Source organism: Triticum urartu, chromosome 5, assembly GCF_003073215.2.
Source record: "Triticum urartu cultivar G1812 chromosome 5, Tu2.1, whole genome shotgun sequence".
Classification (NCBI taxonomy): domain Eukaryota; kingdom Viridiplantae; phylum Streptophyta; class Magnoliopsida; order Poales; family Poaceae; genus Triticum; species Triticum urartu.
Window position 1 is genome coordinate 628,012,757 of NC_053026.1, and position 19,903 is coordinate 628,032,659.

Consider the following 19,903-nt stretch of genomic DNA (forward strand, 5'->3'; position numbering starts at 1 on the left):
TCTTTCACTTCCTTCCTCTTCCCCTCCACTCTCGTCGGCGAGCACGGTATCGGCGAACCCTAGCGGCCCCGCCATGGACGCCGCGCCCGTTGCCAACCGCCTCAACAAGTTCCCCCTCGTCGCCGCCTCCCTCGAGGTACCCTACCCGAACCCGATCACGCCTCCCCCCTCGCTGAAATGACGGCGCGCCCAGCTATTCCGTGAACTGGAGCAAGCCACGGTTGTTCTCGATTGTTCGATTGGGTAATGCAGAAACCGCATCGATCATGTTATTATGTTACTGGGACCTTCAATTTAATCTGAATCAAGACAATACTGCACGCTGCCTGAGCACGCCCTTTGCCTTGTTCTGACTTGGTGCTAATCTGTGAGTTACGTGTATTTTCCTTTGTTGTGGTCCAGTTGATTCGCTTATTTTGATGCACATATTTGTTTGATGAAATGCTAGACAAGAGGCCTCGTGAAGGAGCAAATTCGTTCCTTCAACTATTTCGTCACCAAAAAAATGCAGAAGATTGTGATGGCAAATAACCGCATCGTAGCACCCCAAGACCCGTCCATCTATCTTAGGCATGCAGCTATCCACTTGTTTACAGTCACTATTTTGTTTTTGTGTGTTTCCAGTCTTGTCTTAGTTTGCTTTGATGCAGATACACTGCAGTGCATCTCGAAATTCCGTTTGCGTGTCCATACTACAGCACTGATATTTTGACACCGCAATTCTGCCGTCTTAATGATCGCACGTAAGTTTGAGAATCTTGTTGATATTGTTAATTTGTGCATTTTGCTACCATCATTACAAGTTCCCCGTTACCAAGATTTTCTTTTCTTCCTTCAGTTATGCTGCCCCCATAAGGGTTGATGTTGAATACACTACATATTTACGGGATAAAACGCTGACGCTACGGGAGGTAACCCATCTAATGTCTGGTTCAAAATTTTCACCCCCACACATAATAGTACTCATTTCCATGCATATGTCAAACGTAATCTTAAGTACCTCTTACAACCTTAGTCGCAAAGAAACTTAATCCCTGTTGTGTCTTGTTTATTTACTCTAGGAAAGTGCCACCATTGGGTACATGCCTATTATGCTCAGAAGCTGTTTTTGTGTTCTGAATGGGAAGGATGAAGATGAACTAGCAAGATATGGTCAGCCTATTTCTGGTCTTGTGACTGTTTATGGGGAAAAACGATTCTTCTTAGATAGAATACCATGTTATAATTTTTTGTTTTGTTTTGAAAGTTTGATTATTGGGCATGTAGGCGAGTGCCCCCTTGATCCTGGCGGCTACTTCATTGTGAAAGGAAATGAGAAGGTAGTTAAATCATCAACTGCTAATAGGATTACAATAGTAACAGTGCCAACTGGGTCTTATTTTTTCATGTGCAGGTCATTCTTATACAAGAAGAATTACCAAAGAATCATATTATTATTGAGACCGATCGTAAAGGAAGGTCATACACTCATACTCCTTCCTTATTATAACTTTTTGTGTCCTTTGTCGACTATTTTGAATTTTGTACCAGCATCCAGTATATCCTTTGTTGTTTTAAGGGTTTGAAAACATGACATCAATTTTGTCAGTTACATGTGTCTGAAGTTACATGTGTCTGACTATTCCTGATTACTTGGTTGGGTAGTTTACTTAAGTGAAATATTTTGATGGATAGACAGCTGTTATAAATAGAAAAGCTGGACACTAATAAAATTTTTGGTGTGAAGATAAAAAAAGAGAACCTATGGAAAAGGAGGAACGGTATTCCGCTTTGGCTCATATAACGAGGTGGCCTTTTTTTTTTCTCATCAGGGTGACTGCGTCGGTTATGAGCAGTGCAGATGGAATAAAAAGCAAGACTCTAGTTGTCATGGACAACAAAAAGATCTATCTAGATTCGAATCAATTCACTAAGATGGTATGCATTTGCTATCCCGTTGGTCTTTTTACCATTTCTTCCATTTAATAATAATATGAATCTTTTTTATTTGTAACCCTTGGTAGTATAGGATGACAGAAAAATTAATGTTGTACTTAATGACTCAGTTCTGTGTCAATTATTTTGAATACTTTACAGTAGTAACTTGTTTGCTGGTGCCCGGTCCATTGGGTTTTGCTAGATTATAATGGTGGACGGGAATGCAATAGGTTGTGGAAGGAGAAAGCTAGATGGACAGCTTTTTATGAGGGTTCAATACCTCTTGAACTTGACCAATAGTGCTGAGATCTAGAAATGAGCCCAAACAATCATTTATGATTAAGCCAATCACGGTAGAATCCATGCTGACACAAATTTAGGAGCGCGGCAAGACGGTGCTAATTGAAAAGTAACATCGGGATGTTATTTTCCAATTGATACATCTTTCTGAATCTAAGCTAATGTTCCCAAATTTTGGAGCGCGACAACACTGTGCTAATGTTCCCAAATTTAAGCAGTCACATCCTTGAATAGGACAGACTCTGAGTAGGGAGTAGCCTTCTATTTTTCCTTGACTACAGACCTGGTAACTTCTTAACAAATGTGCATAAGGCCTTTGATTCCTGTATTGATGTGCAAGGAGTAATTGACATTCATATCTTAATTTCCAAGCTTTGAATTCCGCAGATTCCTATAATTGTTGTTTTGAAAGCAATGGGAATGGAAAGTGACCAAGAGGTTGTACAAATGCTTGGACGAGATCCAAGATATGGGGACTTACTATTTTTATCTATTCAGGTAGTTGTTTTCTGAGTTAGTTGAGACCTCAGAAGGACTACATAATTATTTGGTCTTTTAATCTTGTGAAAAGTGTTAAACCTTTCTCTTGTCCTTTTTTCTTGTTCTTTTCTTCTAGAGCTTATGTTTTTTTTACTTAAGGCTATTTAAATGGGTTTTACTTTCTTAGGAATGTGCCTCTGAGGGAATATATACACAACAACAAGCTCTTCAGTACATGGATGGCAAGGTGAAACTTGAACCGATAAGTGTGCCTTACTATCATCCTTAAAGAAACCTTTTTTTGTAGTTTGAATTATACCAAGCAATTTGCAGATCAATAAATAGTGCATGAAGTGCATCATAAGCTTTGCAAGAGTATATCCCTTCATTACTGAGTCATGTATTCTCTGTAATATCCCCCGAGGGAGTGGTAGGAATTTTACTTTTCATTTAGCAGCCTTGGCAATTTCTGCTATGTTCTCATTTCTAGAGGCACTTCCTATCTTTCTAGAAGAATTACATTTTACTTGGTTGGTAAGAAGCAGTTGCACTTATCCTATTTTTCATTGCCAGATGAGGGAGGGATGTATTTCTTTTACCTTTTATCATTACTAAGTTTTATATGTTTTAGTTGCATGTAAATGTGGCTTCATGTACTGAATTTGGCTATTTTTGTAGATGAAGTATCCACATCAAACAACTATGAAGGTATTAACTGAAAGTTCATATTTTCTCTTAATTTTTATGTATGGTTCAGGAAATGTACTGTTAACTATAAGTTTCCAGATTTCTGTCTTAAACTAATTGGTAGAGACTAGCAAACAGAGCTGCAAACTTGTGTTCTTGTTCAGATTAAGTTACTTCATTTCCTTCTATTTGCCACTTTCAGGTCCTACATAATCATTTCCTTGCGCATGTGCCGGTGAGATAAATAATGGGAACTCTACTACCTTGGCTTTGTAGCCGGTCTTCTTTCCTTCTCATGTCAATCGCACCTTCAGGTCAAGAATGGGAACTTGCGAGCAAAGAGCATATACACTGGTGTAATATTAAGGCGCATGATGGACACAGTCTTGAATGCTGACACTTTTGATGACAAGGCAAGTTCAAAGCTACTCCCTGTATCACTTAAGTGAATGAGTCTTAAAAGAAGTCATCTAGCAAAAGCCAGCTTTTCTTGCCTTCGATATTGTTTCGTAAGAAATGAAATCCTTATATTGCAACTCTCTAATTATAGCTTAACACGCATAGTGGCTAACTGATTCTTATAAAACCTGACTGCAGAGTGATCTTGCTTGGTATTGGAATCTCTATTGAAACTTTATCATTTTGATGGTCATAAATCATCTGGTACAACGCTCTGCATGTTAACTCTGTTTTGCCTGGTCTCTACTCTACCCACCATCGCCACAATCACTTTGTTTTGTGTTAGCTTCTATTCTTAGTCTGCATGAACAAGATTGCAAATATATCCTAACTTCGGATCTGTACACTAACTTGACGAAGTGTTATGTGACCCCCCCCCCCCCCCCCCCCCCCCCCCCCCCCTCTCGACACTGGTCAAGTCGGGCCTTATAGTCATCCGTCTCCACCAGTTCGTGGTGAGTGAGTTCTCAGGCAGATCGATTCTCCGGGGAGTTCCTTTGAACAGGCAGAAACAGCCACTTTAGGCGGGCACTGACATGTTAGCTATGCTAAGGTCTGCTGCCCCTTAGGGCTCGGCAGGTTAGGAATCCACGGCCTCCCCAGGTTGGCGATCAGCCTCTGGGTTCGCTGGTTATGGAGGATGTATACGGACCCCCAACGCCCTTGGCATGGGCTGGCATGCAATTCAGGAGAGACGAGCAGTGCGTGTTTTGAGCATCCACCAAGATGGTGATGGAATGTCTTCTCTCGTTTGGGAAGACTACTGGATATTGCCATATTGGTGGCAATTCCATCTCTGAGATCGCGCCCAAGCTACTCCGTCCTTTTAGTCTTGGGGCGCAATCAGAAGCGCCGTACCGTTGTGGATAGACGATGGGCCTCTGACATTCATGGGGCCCTTAACCTGTTTCAAGACTTACTATAACATCCACTTTCAAGGGTCGGTGGCATCGTCTCTTGAAAGTGAATTGGAGGTCTTGGGCTCCCCCGAGGGTGAAGTTCATCTTGCTGGCATGCCAGGACTGCTGCTGGACAGCAGCAAGGCTCGCCAGGAGGGGCCTGCCGCACTCCCTGTGCTGTGTGCTTTGCGACCAAGCGGGGAGACCATGTGCCACATCTTGACTGGCTGCTCCTTCTCGCGCTCCCTGTGGCACAATGTGCTTTATTGGATCCGATCGACTGTCCACCCCAACTCCAGCGGCACCTAATCAGTGCATCGAGACTCAAAGCGTTTGCATTTAATCTAGAGTAAATATATCCCTGAAATGTAATCGGGGTAATGTTATAAAATTCTAGGGAAGCTTCTACAGTATATTGGCTCCTATGTAACATGCTTAGGTGTGCGAATAGGTGTCAAAGTTGCAGCGTTAAAAGTCGTTCACTCGGGAAGGTAACTGTATCAACTTCAGAGAATTAAAATAACTAAAACATATATAATCTTTTGTTTATTAGGGTGGAATAATAGGAAAATTGCGTATAAGAAATCAACCACTTTTACATAGAAAGAATGAAAATATACTAACTTCCTTAAGCGCACGCGAAACTGTCTTCAGAAATTTGCACGTTTATGACCTGTTGTCAAGTGACCTTTTGTTGAATATCTTGCAGGATTATTTAGGAAATAAGAGGCTGCAACTGTCTGGTGAACTAGTATCCCTGCTCTTCGAGGTGATTAGTTTCTCTAATCATTTCATTAGATGGTTGCATTATGTGGTTTTATCTCCTACAGTGTTTTTCTTTGTGAAGGATCTGTTCAAAAGAATGAATTTGTTGGCTATGGATATTATGGGCAAAACTATGAGCAACAATACAAGTGAAGATCGTGACGGAGTCCTGAATTTTAAGCAGGTACATATTTATGGATGCTAATTTCTGCCCTCCTTTTGCATTTCAATTATTGTAGCTTGTGTTATACCTTGATGATCTTACTAAGTGAAGAAGTATCTTTCTGTTGCTGTTTTATGCTAAGCTCATAAACTCCACATGTGAAAATGCCTTTATAACTACAAAGTTTACTAATCAGATCCATAGAGTATTTATCATCTTGGGTGAAAACAGAGAGCAATTTTTTTGAACCATGGAGTCCCTGCTCCACTGCTCGATGCTGCCCATTTCAACCGTGTCAATAACCTTAACCAGGCTGCTAGTTGCACTTGCACCGTCAAAAACAATGACATGCGCCAGAGGGGTCAGTGTGTATTACAGTTCATGGTTGATCTTGCAACAAAACTTAGAGCCTACAGCTAGTTGGCCTTTTTGAAAGCCGCAAATCAGTACTTATTATGTGCTGCTGTTATTTAGTCCTTCGATAATATAATAGCTTAATTGTCTTCGTGTTTATGATGAAGTAAAGTTTCATTCCTGGAAATGCCACTGCTATGTAACATATTGCCTGACTATTTTGACTTGACAGCCTAATGTGCAATGCACCGGAGAAATGCATTACCTTTTTATTCTTGCTCTGCGCATTATATTGGAATTGGTTTATCATTGGGATGCTCAGACAGCTATCTTACATGTATAACTTCCTTATTTTGCAGATAATAGAGAGGGTTTCTACCATAACCTCTGGTATGGAGTTGGCCATTAACACAGGACAATTTGGTATGAGTAGAAAAGGTGTATCACAGGTATCTGAGTTCCGAGCCCCCTTCTCTAATCTATAGATATTTTGGGATTTAAGTTTTTCTTTTGCTTCTATATATATAGACGCTTTCTAGGCTATCCTATATGGCATCTTTAGGCTACATGACACGCATATCACAAGAATTAGAGAAGACCCGGAAAACAAATGGGCCCCGTGCAATGCACCCTAGTCAGGTGAGGATAGAATGGTAGCTATATTTCTACTTCGTAAAGAAACAACAATATACGTGAAGATCTGAAACCTCAGACCTGTTTCTATTTGCTCCTTGTGAACTATTTTTATGGCAGTGGGGTATGCTTTGCCCATGCGATACTCCCGAAGGAGAACTTTGTGGATTGACAAAAAACTTAGCTTTGTTAACTCACATTACAACAGATCAAGAGGATGATGGCCCACTGACGAAGCTGGTTTGTTTTCTCCTAATTCAGTTATTTTTATTTTTGTTGTCTTTAATGCTTTGTGCCGGACTGCCTGTGTGGGCATGTTCTTGTGTGTATTGAGGTATTGATGAGCTCATATCCAACCATTGCTTGATTCGTGTTGTTTTGGGAATACGACTGCACCCACTATGATTGGGCACCTTTACACACAGAGTGTGCTCAGTGGGAAATCATGTGGGTTGTACGTGAAGTTGTAGATTTATTACTAGCCACCATAGTTTTTTGTGTGCATGTGCCTATGTCTGCATGTTTTCTGCATGATTGCATGCATACTGTTTATAATAATTACTCGAAATAATCTGAGCTGCAACAACACAATTTACTGGTAGTTCCTATAATTAAATAGATTGTACATACTTTGAAAAAAACTAGATTTTACATACTAGCAGAGGCAGAGCACAACTCAGCAGTCACATGTGGTCATTAATCACCTAAATAGGCAGTATGCACCCTATATGCAATTTGATTGTGGTCTAACCTGCTGCATTTTTTTAGTTCTTTACATCCATTGTATAAAGAAGTGCGACAAGTTATGAGCAATCTTATATATTCCACTTTTGTTCATTATGTACCAGTGTTATACTTTAGGTGTGGAAGATTTATCAATTTTATCCGCAGAAGAAGTTCACGCATCAGACTCATTTCTGATCATGTTCAATGGATCAATACTGGGGAAACATAGGCAACCTCAGGTCTAGTTTCTTATAAACATTACCTTTGCCTTTTCTTCTTCCTTTCTTAATTTTTCGTTAAGCCACCCGTGATTCTTTTCAGAGATTTGCTGATAATATGAGAAAACTGCGTCGGTTAAGCTCATCTTGGGACTTTGTAAGCATTTTTGTAAATCAGAAGCAGGTATTTTTTTTTCTTGATTTCTACTAGCTAGCTTACTATGAATACTGCATCATAATAAAATTGGAAGTATAAGCTGTAACAGTTTTGCAGCACATAATAAAATCATCTGGCGACATACTTGTGTATGTGAGGAAAAAGAATTCTAACAGCTAATTTATCTCCAGGCCTGGGGAAATAGCTCCTTGCCTTCTGGAATCAATTTGATGGATACAGTGATTGTGGCATGTGACACAAATATTTTGAAAATATCAGTAGTGTCGTTTGTGTCCATGTTATCATCGTTTGCAGTGATATGATATTACTGTTACTACTGTTCCATGTTATCTAGGAGGGGCCATATAATTGTATGTGACCCTTGTTGCTGAGTTTATTCTTTTTCCTCCAGAAGTTGTACCAGCCTTTTAACTGTACAAAACTGAAGATATAACCGGGATCTTAAGATTTAGGTTGCTCACATGAAGCAAACCGTGGCTATATGTTCAGTTTCATAATTAGGTGTCTTGGTCAATGAGTACCATGCTATTTCTGTGGATGTACCTGAAATTGCGAAAAATAGCACACAACTCCCTCCGTTCCATAATTCTTGTCGTGGTTTTAGTTAAAATTCGAACTAAAACCACTAGAAAAATTATGGAATGGAGGGAGTACTATCTTGTTTGTTGGTTGATTGGTTGCTGTGGTATTATCTCTTTTTGTTCTCAAAAGGATGATTTGGATCTAATAACTTGTCGACATTTCTAGCGTTGCATTCACATTGCCTCTGATGGCGGTCGCGTTTGTCGTCCACTTTTAATCGCTGATTTGGGAATATCAAGGGTCCAAGACCATCATATGCAGGAACTGAGGGTTAGTGCATCACATGCTGTTTTATCTATTGGTTGTTTTTTGTTATCTAGTTCAGAACTGCTTTTTTCTGTTCTAGGCTGGTCACCTCTCATTTGACGATTTTCTGCGTTTTGGGTTGATTGAATATCTTGATGTCAATGAAGAGAACAATGCATTGGTATAACATGATTCTTTTGACTTTCCCTTTATGGTTTATTTAATTTCTTATAATGTGTTTAAGATCATCCAAACAGATTGCATCGTATGAGCATGAGGATCAAGATGATGTTCAGAGAAGCAGAATCACACACATTGAAATAGAGCCCTTGACTATATTAGGGGTTGTGGCTGGGATTATTCCTTATCCACACCATAACCAATCTACACGTAACACTTACCAGGTAAGGATTTGGGTTATTGTTGCACATAATGATTCATTGCATCTCTCGTTTACATTTTTTTCATCTGCAGTGCGCAATGGGTAAGCAAGCAATGGGAAATATTGCGTATAATCAGGTAAGAAGCAGCTTGAGTTGTTTCTGACCATTTAATTATGCATGTGTTTTTGTTTCGTTGCACTCACATCAATGCAGCACGAGTTGGCCTGGTTGGTTGCAACTGCAACCTACACATTTGACTGTTGAAAAGTATCAAAATCACATTCGTATGACATTTAATTTCACTTTACATGTTGTTATACTCTGGCCCTTGTTCTAAGCTTGTTTCCTTACTGACGTGAAATAATGTTTCTTTGGAATGTGTTCAGTTGTCCCGGGCAGATTCTCTACAATATTTATTAGTGTACGCGCAACGTCCCCTGGTTACAACAAAAACAATCGAGTTGGTTCGTCACTTGCCCCCTCCTCTCCCCTCCTCATTTGAAATTTGATGTTACATAGTTTACTACATATCTTTTCAGGTGGGATATGATAAGCTTGGGGCTGGGCAGAATGCAACTGTTGCTGTCATGAGTGATAGTGGATATGATATTAAAGATGCAATTGTATTCAATAAATCATCCCTTGATCGAGGTTTTGGTCGTTGCATAAGAATGAAAAGGTAATGCTATGCTTAATAATTCAAATAAAGATGCTCTTCCTTTTATTCTGCTTTGGTTCTTATAGTGTATCTTTGGTTCTTGTTCTAAAGGTACACGGTGGCAATGCAGAAGTATGGGAATAATAGGTCAGAAAAGAATGTTAAACCAGAGAGAGATAAAGATGATATTTTGAAGAAGCAGAATATGCAGGTAGGAAAAGCACCGACCAGTGACTGTTCTGACTTCTGACACTACAAGACCCTTCATTTTTCTCACTTGATTGGCATAGTAGCCAGTTTTAAGTATTTTATTATGAGTTTTTTTCCAGCAGTTTTTGTCTGATTTTTATTATTTGTATATCATTTATAATGGGTGGTATTATTGAAATGGGCTTGCCAGTCCCAATTTGGCTGAAGTTATTCACGTCTTCTTAATTTGTCTACTCGGTATTGGGAATTGGTATTACATTTTTTCTGTATACTCCTAAGTCAGGGAACTTTTGATAGGTTTTGGATAAAGATGGGTATGCCGAGCCAGGTCTAATAATCCGCGATGGTGATATCTATGTGAACAAGAAAACTCCCAAGAATACTGCAAAAAGTCCTGGTGTTACATCAACCGACAGGTGACTATTCTTGTGTTTTTGTGGTTATTATGTTCCATCTTCTATTATTTTGGCTCCAAAGTTTTGCTGTTCAATAACGTTATATGTTCTCAGTCGCTTGAAACATTGCTCATCCAGGGACTATGAAGACTCCCCAGCTATTTACAAAGGTGATGATGATGAGACAACTGTAGTTGATCGTGTAATACTTTCCTCAGATAGTAATGACAACTTGACCATCAAGTGTATTATCCGTCACACTAGGAGGCCAGAGGTATGGCCTATTCGCTGAATCCCTTAAGTTTGATGTACAGAATAATGAAGGTAAATATTTGTGTTCCTGTTTGTGATGCAGGTCGGTGACAAATTTAGTAGCAGACATGGACAGAAAGGTGTTTGTGGTACCATTCTTCAGCAGGAAGACTTCTCCTTCTCTGAGAGAGGAATATGCCCTGATTTAGTTATGAATCCCCATGGATTTCCAAGGTTTTATATTGGCTTTGGTTATATTGTATGCTTTTCCTTTTTTGCTGATTTCTTCTATATCTATCTGTTAGTTGAGTTTGTTCTCTGGAGCCACAACCATTCAGTTGGTTGTTTTCTGTTATTTAGCTCATCTTCAATTTAATACGAAAGATTGGGACTCCTTATTTTGCCGGAGTATACCCATTTTGGTATTCAAATGTGTGTGTAGACATCATGCTCTTTTTCTCTTCTTCTAACTCAATACTACACACATTTAGTATATACCTCCGTCCACTGTCACTGAAATGAGTGAATCTACACACTAAAACGCCTCTAGTTACACTCATTTCAGCGACAGTTAACTCTGGGCGGAGGGAGTATTTGAGAAGAAAGTTGAAGATACTCGCCCTACGGGATTGTGATATTAGACTTGTGAGTTATTGATATTAATGTGACACCTAGAAATAAATCAATTTGCATAATTGTTCCATGCTCTTGGTTGTGATTCTGACACTTGAGGTACAAGAGCTAGACATGTCTAGAAGGACCACCCAGTCTTCCAGTTCATATATACTGGCTATGTGCATGCTTAATATCGCTTACATGATTAAATTCTGTTTGCCTGATATTGTCTATTAGTTATATTGTGTTGCTGGTTACTGTGAAAGTATTTTCACGACATGCTGACTCTCCTTTTGTTCACTAGTGGTATGACGGTAGGACAAATGCTTGAACTTCTTGGCGGAAAGGCTGGTGCATCATGTGAGCAATTTTATTATGGCAGTGCATTTGGTGAACCAAGTGGTAATGCTAATAAAGTTGAATACATGAGGTAATATTATTCTTTCATGATATTATTTCATCTTGGAATGTTCTCAACTATTCTTCAACATTGCTTTCATTGGTATTAGCTATACTCTTGTCAAGCACGGCTTCAACTATCATGGAAAAGATTTATTGTACTCAGGTGTGTTTCCTAAGAAGTTCTGATGATCTTTATATTTTCATGTTATTCCTAGCCTGTGTTGAATAGATTCGACTGAACTCGAAACCATGATGCTGACGCTAATATGCAAATAAAGTAAGCCATATGAGAACTTAATTTTTTTTCTCAAACATCCTGTGTTTCGTTTGTAGTAGAAGAAGAATATGAGAACTTGATTTGTTTCATTTACCTTGTTGATGGAAAATTTCTACGATTAATCTTGTATGTGCATTATGAAAATATCTACTTTGTGAACTTAGATCGCAAAATATGGGGCTGCCTATGGTTAAACAACTTGCCTACTACAGTTTTTGCTGGTTTTTGGTCAAATGTTCACCTGCCGGTTTCCTGGGCAGTGATTGGTTTTTGGCCTCAAATATGTAGCCATGATGTACTGGTGCTTCTTAGATGCATCTAAAGCTTCAAATCTTGAAAGATTGAAATTCCAAAATTTTCTTGAAATAAAAATTGGTTGAAAACTGTCTGGTTTTCCTGTTATGTGTTACGACAAACTGACTATGGAGCTCCTTGTGCTGAAAATAGATTCCAAAACCCTCCTTGAATTAGAAAATGGTTTATCATCTTTCTTGTTCTACATTTTTGCCATTTTTACCAATTGCTGGGCATTGACCACATGTTGAATGAGTTTTTGGTGAAAAAGTGTATGCTAAGTTCATACAATGAATGGGAAACTGTTGAGATGATCCCACTGTATGGAAAAGAGTCGAGATGATCCCCTGAACTGTGGGGGCGTGCCAACTCCAGCCTGAACTATTAAACCCTTTAATTGCCCGCAAGGCTGGTCTTCACCACATGGTGGATGCAGAGGCCAGGGCTTATCCTCCTCCCCGAAGGAAAAAAATTAGATTTGTCAGATGTTCTTTCTGCATGGTTCGTGTGCAACATCTGCCTGGTCCCGTCAGGGTTCTTGAGCGCTGACTGTTTCACCGTTTTCAGGCACTTTAGGCCACCCTCTTCAGGCATATATCTTCATGGGGCCAATCTACTACCAGAAATTGAAGCACATGGTAGGCACAGTCTTTGTTTTTTGGTTATGATCTATTTTGCTTGTCCTTAAAATATGTTATGTTTTCTACTGCTACTATTTGTCCACTATGCCTTGGTGTACAGTAATATCTTAAGGGTTGATAATGACAATATAGATTTTAGTTCTTAGAGATGTGTTGCAAGATGGTCTAATTTGGCACAGAACGAAGATACCTTGAACTTTTCCGGGTTGGAATAGGTTGTAATATCTTGAATTTGATATGATTGTTTTTATTGATCCCTTTCAGCTTGCTTGATATTTTATTTCTAAGTTATTATCTAGCTTCATATATATGAATTCTTCAGGTTCTTGATAAGATGCATGCTCGAGCTTCTGGACCACGAGTTGCATTGACCAGGCAACCTACTGGAGGGCGAAACAGCAATGGAGGTTTTTCATCTCCCTTTACATATGCTGCGCTTAAATGACTGAAGCTTCATATCTTTTCCTGTTAACAATCCTGTTGTTCGCCTTAAAAATGTTTTTTTTTGCACAGGCCTGCGTCTTGGTGAGATGGAGCGTGATTGTTTAATTGCGCATGGTGCCAGTATGGTGATACTTGAACGTCTATTACTGTCGAGTGATCCATATCAAGCGCAGGTAATCTTTGAAGTAGATTCTGATACTTCCAGTAGGCTGGACAGATGGTATCATGCAGGAAGCATAAATGTGCATGTTGTTTTTGTTGTCGTAGGATTGGTAGTCGTATATGAAACATGTCAACCTTGTAGCATTGGTTAATCTAGCACTCAAATCAAATAATTTTTGTATCCGTCAACTCTGAAAGATTGTCAGTGTTATCTGTTCTGCTGCTCTTTTAAATATATTTCACTGAATTTTGGCTGCTGTTTTTCCTTCTGGGTGGGGCGGGATGGCTATGGAGGTTTAAAGTTTATACAGAAGAATATATTTAAATAATTTTAACCTATTCCATGGTTGGAGTCTTTGGAAATGATATAAAGATGGGTTGCCGTTTGTCTGGTACAACCTGACTTGTTATGTGGGGATGTGTGACCATATAGATGGTTCTAGCATTAAGTTTTTTCTACATGTGTTACAAAATTGCTGCAACATTTTATCTTCTGAGTAAATGCGTGCATATGCTTATTTACATGTTTAGGCGATTTCGAACTGCTTAGTTGCAAAAAATGCAACATTTTGTATGCAGGATGCAAGTATAGGAAATGAGATAACACGAGTTTTAGGCAACCTAATGTTAGGCATATATGGTTGTTCATGTTCTCCAGGTTTGCAGAAAATGTGGTTTGTTAGGCTACTACAACCACAGACTCAAGACCTCCTTCTGTTCATTTTGCAAAAGTGGAGAAAATATGCAGCAACTGATGATGCCCTATGCTTGCAAGCTATTGTTTCAGGTACTGCAGAAGGGAGGGAGTGAAAATGACAATGTTAAGTGACACAGATTAATTGTTTTCTTGAGATATTCCGCATGCTCTCCTAATCCAGGGCCTGAAGCTGAATTGTGTGCCTAGTTTTGGTTGCTTGGATACCCTCAGTTTCATTCAAGTTACGTATTGTCTGGCTATCTTTTCCAGGAACTGACAGCGATGAACGTCGTTCCAAGGTTAAAGCTAACCGAAGGATAACTTGTAACGTGGTGCACCGATGATCTGGGAAGGATAATAGGAGCGTCTGAGGTGAAGTGAAGCCATTCTGTTCTTGAAGCCTGATGTGTTACGCTGGGTTGTTGTAAAAAAGAATTTGCATATATGTGATGGGGTGTTCTTGTGTGATATAAAGAGGAAGTGAAATATGTTGTTGGTTCCAAGAAAAGGAGAAGGGAGTGATTCCCCTGGTGCCTCGTTTTTTGCAACGGGACTGTTTTATTTTGGGCGCAAATACAGACAGAGCGACCGTGCTCGTTATAATCTTCCCTGAGCGTGCTAGAAATTTTGGCCGTGACTTAGGCCGAGTGCGCAAAGCGAGCAAGCAGAGCTAGGTCTAGCGCTAGCGGGAGGAAACCCAGAAAAAACTGGGCCTGTCCTACTGAAATGTAAAACATACTACTACTAGCATATCAAGGTAACCACATAAATGTACTTTACTGTTTTTTAGATATAAGCGGGGGTTTTATTGAGCAACTGCCACTGGAAAACTTCTGATATCATGGTGTACTACCTCTATCCCGGTTTATTAGTCTCCTTGTATTTTATGCCAAATTTTGTCTTTTGATTTAAGCGGCAAACTATAAGTTATATGCCATAAAAATAATATTATTAGAAACCTCTCTCGAATATGAATCCAAAAATGTAAATTTTGTTACATACTCTCTCCCTCCCATAATGTAAGACGTTTTTGCAAACTATGTCTTGCAAAAGTGTCTTACATTATGGGACGTAGTACAACTTATATTTTGATCTACGGTCAAAATTAGACACAAAATACGAACATGACCAATAAATTTGGATGGAGGTAGTATTAGACAAAAAATCCTATCACAATTGGGGTTGTCGTCTCACTAAACTACAACTTTCAAAATTTAGACCAAAAACTATCAAATTTTATATTGTGTCTAAAAACTACCGAAAACGATTGAGGACCGTTTTGGATGATTTAAACATGTCTACGATAAGCAGGACCAACTCGTCAGGGCTGACGTGGCATGAAAGTCAACTATGTTAGTTTTTTTCAAGAATACGCCAATGACGTACCATATTTTTTATAGAAGAAAGAGTGTTAATTACAAGAATCCCGTCTCCGATGCGAACAATGGCGTACTATGTTAGGTTTGACCGTTAAGTTGACCATTATGACAGGTGAGGCCCACATGTCATCATCAACCCACTTCTCCCTGAAAATGCTTTCTCTCTGGGAAATTTACTCAAGCACCTTGCATGCCTGCCGGAGCTCGGGCTCGACGAGCTGTGCGGGTTGCAAAGGCGGCCAGCCCTGCCGTCGTTGTCCGTCAGCATGCTGGTGCTTGGCCTCGCAAGTGCAAGCTGGGGTGCAGGCAAGCAGGAGCAGCCGGGAGCTCGGCCTCGTAGGAACGGCCGGGCATGGCGAGCGGGATGTGGCCAGCTCTATCCCTGTTACGACCCCGTGAGAGATCGAACATGAAGGGGGAGGAGATCAAGGAGAAGGGATTGTTGGGGAACGTTGCAGAAAATAATAATTTTCCTACGGTTTCACCAAGATCCATCTATGAGTTCATCTAGCAACGAGTGATTGGATGCATCTACGTACCTTGTAGATCGCGAGCGGAAGCGTTCAAAGAACGGGGATGAGGGAGTCGTACTCGACGTGATCCAAATCACCGGAGATCCTAGCGCCGAACGGACGGCACCTCCGCGTTCAACACACGTACGGTCAGCGTAACGTCTCCTCCTTCTTGATCCAGCAAGGGGGAAGGAGAGGTTGAGGAAGATGGCTCCAACAGCAGCACGATGGCGTGGTGGTGGTGGAGCTGCAGTACTCCGGCAGGGCTTCGCCAAGCTCTATGGAGGAGGAGGAGGTGTTGGAGAGGGAGAGGGAGGCACCAAAGGCGTGGGTGTGAGGCCCTTCCTCCCCCCCACTATATATAGGGGGCCTGGGGGGGGGGCGCCGGCCCTAGGAGATGCAATCTCCTAGGGGGGGCGGCGGCCAAGGGGTGGGGGGCTTGCCCCCCAAGCAAGGGGGCGCCCCCTTTAGGGTTTCCCCACCCTAGGCGCATGGGCCCTAGGGGGAAGTGGCGCCCCAGCCCACTTTGGGCTGGATCCCTTCCCACTTCAGCCCATGGGGCCCTCCGGGATAGGTGGCCCCACCCGGTGGACCCCCGGGACCCTTCCGGTGGTCCCGGTACAATATCGGTGACCCCGAAACTTGTCCCGATGGCCGAAATAGCACTTCCTATATATAATTCTTTACCTCCGGACCATTTCGAAACTCCTCGTGACGTCCGGGATCTCATCCAGGACTCCGAACAACATTCGGGTTACTGCATATACATATCCCTACAACCCTAGAGTCGCCGAACCTTAAGTGTGTAGACCCTACGGGTTCGGGAGACATGTAGACATGACCGAGATTGCTCTCTGGTCAATAACCAACAGCGGGATCTGGATACCCATGTTGGCTCCCACATGCTCCTCGATGATCTCATCGGATGAACCACGATGTCGAGGATTCAAGCAACCCCGTATACAATTCCCTTTGTCAATCGGTATGTTACTTGCCCGAGATTCGATCGTCGGTATCCCAATACCTCGTTCAATCTGGTTACTGGCAAGTCACTTTACTCGTACCGTAATGCATGATCCCGTGACCAGACACTTGGTCACTTTGAGCTCATAATGATGATGCATTACCGAGTGGGCCCAGTGATACCTCTCCGTCATACGGAGTGACAAATCCCAGTCTTGATCCGTGTCAACCCAACAGACACTTTCGGAGATTACCCGTAGTATACCTTTATAGTCACCCAGTTACGTTGTGACGTTTGGTATACCCAAAGCACTCCTACGGTATCCGGGAGTTACACGATCTCATGGTCTAAGGAAAAGATACTTGACATTGGAAAACTCTAGCAAACGAACTATACGATCTTGTGCTATGTTTAGGATTGGGTCTTGTCCATCACATCATTCTCCTAATGATGTGATCTCGTTATCAATGACATCCAATGTCCATAGTCAGGAAACCATGACTATATGTTGATCAACGAGCTAGTCAACTAGAGGCTTACTAGGGACATGTTGGTGTCTATTATTCACACATGTATTACGATTTCCGGATAACACAATTATAGCATGAATAAAGACAATTATCATGAACAAGGAAATATAATAATAATGCTTTTATTATTGCCTCTAGGGCATATTTCCAACAGTTCTCCCACTTGCACTAGAGTCAATAATCTAGTTAGATTGTGATGAATCGAACACCCATGGAATTCTGGTGTTGATCATGTTTTGCTCTAGGGAGAGGTTTAGTCAATGGATCTGCTACATTCAGGTCCGTATGTTTTTACAAATATCTATGTCTCCATCTTGAACATTTTCACGAATGGAGTTGAAGCAACGCTTGATGTGCCTGGTCTTCTTGTGAAACCTGGGCTCCTTGGCAAGTGCAATAGCTCCAGTGTTGTCACAGAAGAGTTTGATTGGCCCCGACGCATTGGGTATGACTCCTAGGTCGGTGATGAACTCCTTCACCCAAATTGCTTCATGTGCTGCCTCCGAGGCTGCCATGTACTCCGCTTCACATGTAGATCCCGCCACGACGCTCTGCTTGCAACTGCACCAGCTTACTGCCCCACCATTCAAAATATACACGTATCCGGTTTGTGACTTAGAGTCATCCAGATCTGTGTCGAAGCTAGCGTCGACGTAACCCTTTACGACGAGCTCTTCGTCACCTCCATAAACGAGAAACATTTCCTTAGTCCTTTTCAGGTACTTCAGGATATTCTTGACCGCTGTCCAGTGTTCCTTGCCGGGATTACTTTGGTACCTACCTACCAAACTTACGGCAAGGTTTACATCAGGTCTGGTACACAGCATGGCATACATAATAGAACCTATGGCTGAGGCATAGGGGATGACGCTCATCTCTTCTATATCTTCTGCCGTGGTCGGACATTGAGCTGAGCTCAATTTCACACCTTGCAACACAGGCAAGAACCCCTTCTTAGACTGATCCATATTGAACTTCTTCAATATCTTATCAAGGTATGTGCTTTGTGAAAGACCTATGAGGCGTCTTGATCTATCTCTATAGATCTTGATGCCTAATATATATGCAGCTTCTCCAAGGTCCTTCATTGAAAAACTCTTATTCAAGTAGGCCTTAATGCTGTCCAAGAGTTCTATATCATTTCCCATCAAAAGTATGTCATCTACATATAATATGAGAAATGCTACAGAGCTCCCACTCAGTTTCTTGTAAACGCAGGCTTCTTCATAAGTCTGCGTAAACCCAAACGCTTTGATCATCTCATCAAAGCGAATGTTCCAACTCCGAGATGCTTGCACCAGCCCATAAATCGAGCGTTGGAGTTTGCACACCTTGTTAGCATTCTTAGGATCGACAAAACCTTCCGGCTGCATCATATACAATTCTTCCTTAAGGAAACCATTAAGGAATGCCGTTTTGACGTCCATTTGCCATATCTCATAATCATGGAATGCGGCAATTGCTAACATGATTCGGACGGACTTTAGCTTCGCTACCGGTGAGAAAGTCTCATCGTAGTCAACCCCTTGAACTTGTCGATAACCCTTAGCGACAAGCCGAGCTTTATAGATGGTCACATTACCATCCGCGTCTGTCTTCTTCTTAAAGATCCATTTATTTTCTATGGCTCGCCGCTCAACGGGCAAGTCAGTCAAAGTCCATACTTCGTTTTCATACATGGATCCTATATCGGATTTCATGGCTTCTAGCCATTTGTCGAAATCCGGGCCCGCCATCGCTTCTTCATAGTTCGAAGGTTCACCGTTGTCTAACAACATGATTTCCAAGATAGGGTTGCCGTACCACTCTGGTGCGGAACGTGTCCTTGTGGACCTACGAAGTTCAGTAGCAACTTGATCTGAAGTTTCATGATCATCATCATTAACTTCCTCTCTAGTCGGTGCAGGCACCTCAGGAACATTTTCTTGAGTTGCGCCATTTTCCGGTTCAAGAGGCAATACTTCATCAAGTTCTACTTTCCTCCCACTTACTTCTTTCGAGAGAAACTCTTTCTCTAGAAAGGACCCATTCTTGGCAACAAAGATCTTGCCTTCGGATCTGAGGTAGAAGGTATACCCAATAGTTTCTTTAGGGTATCCTATGAAGACGCATTTTTCTGATTTGGGTTCGAGCTTTTCAGGTTGAAGTTTCTTGACATAAGCATCGCATCCCCAAACTTTTAGAAACGACATCTTAGGTTTCTTCCCAAACCATAATTCATACGGTGTCGTCTCAACGGATTTCGACGGAGCCCTATTTAAAGTGAATGCGGCAGTCTCTAAAGCATAGCCCCAAAAAGATAGCGGTAAATCGGTAAGAGACATCATAGATCGCACCATATCTAATAGAGTGCGATTACGACGTTCGGACACACCATTACGCTGAGGTGTTCCAGGCGGCGTGAGTTGTGAAACTATTCCACATTTTCTTAAGTGTGTGCCAAATTCGTGACTCAAGTATTCTCCTCCATGATCTGATCGC

At 41.3% G+C, this 19,903-nt stretch overlaps 1 protein-coding gene and 2 long non-coding RNA genes across 3 annotated transcripts; all 3 read left to right on the forward strand.

Moving 5' to 3' along the window:
* Positions 1–666: 666 nt before the first annotated feature.
* Positions 667–1,524, forward strand: LOC125506369. Its single transcript, XR_007282643.1, has 5 exons — positions 667–743; positions 839–911; positions 1,062–1,152; positions 1,267–1,319; positions 1,394–1,524. It is a non-coding gene; the product is annotated as an uncharacterized LOC125506369 (long non-coding RNA).
* A 1,358-nt stretch (positions 1,525–2,882) lies between these two features.
* Positions 2,883–3,798, forward strand: LOC125506370. Its single transcript, XR_007282644.1, has 4 exons — positions 2,883–2,944; positions 3,376–3,405; positions 3,587–3,619; positions 3,699–3,798. It is a non-coding gene; the product is annotated as an uncharacterized LOC125506370 (long non-coding RNA).
* A 1,651-nt stretch (positions 3,799–5,449) lies between these two features.
* LOC125506367 (DNA-directed RNA polymerase III subunit 2-like) lies at positions 5,450–14,820 on the forward strand. Its single transcript, XM_048671195.1, has 22 exons — positions 5,450–5,511; positions 5,590–5,691; positions 6,384–6,663; positions 6,778–7,622; positions 7,705–7,785; positions 8,527–8,631; positions 8,708–8,788; positions 8,865–9,011; positions 9,082–9,126; positions 9,377–9,454; positions 9,530–9,669; positions 9,760–9,859; positions 10,156–10,274; positions 10,392–10,527; positions 10,609–10,739; positions 11,425–11,550; positions 11,630–11,685; positions 12,661–12,731; positions 13,057–13,141; positions 13,248–13,351; positions 13,999–14,127; positions 14,308–14,820. Exons 4-22 carry the CDS (start codon positions 7,497–7,499, stop codon positions 14,356–14,358), a joined length of 1,911 nt encoding a protein of 636 aa, XP_048527152.1. The 5' UTR covers positions 5,450–5,511; positions 5,590–5,691; positions 6,384–6,663; positions 6,778–7,496; the 3' UTR covers positions 14,359–14,820.
* Positions 14,821–19,903: the final 5,083 nt, after the last annotated feature.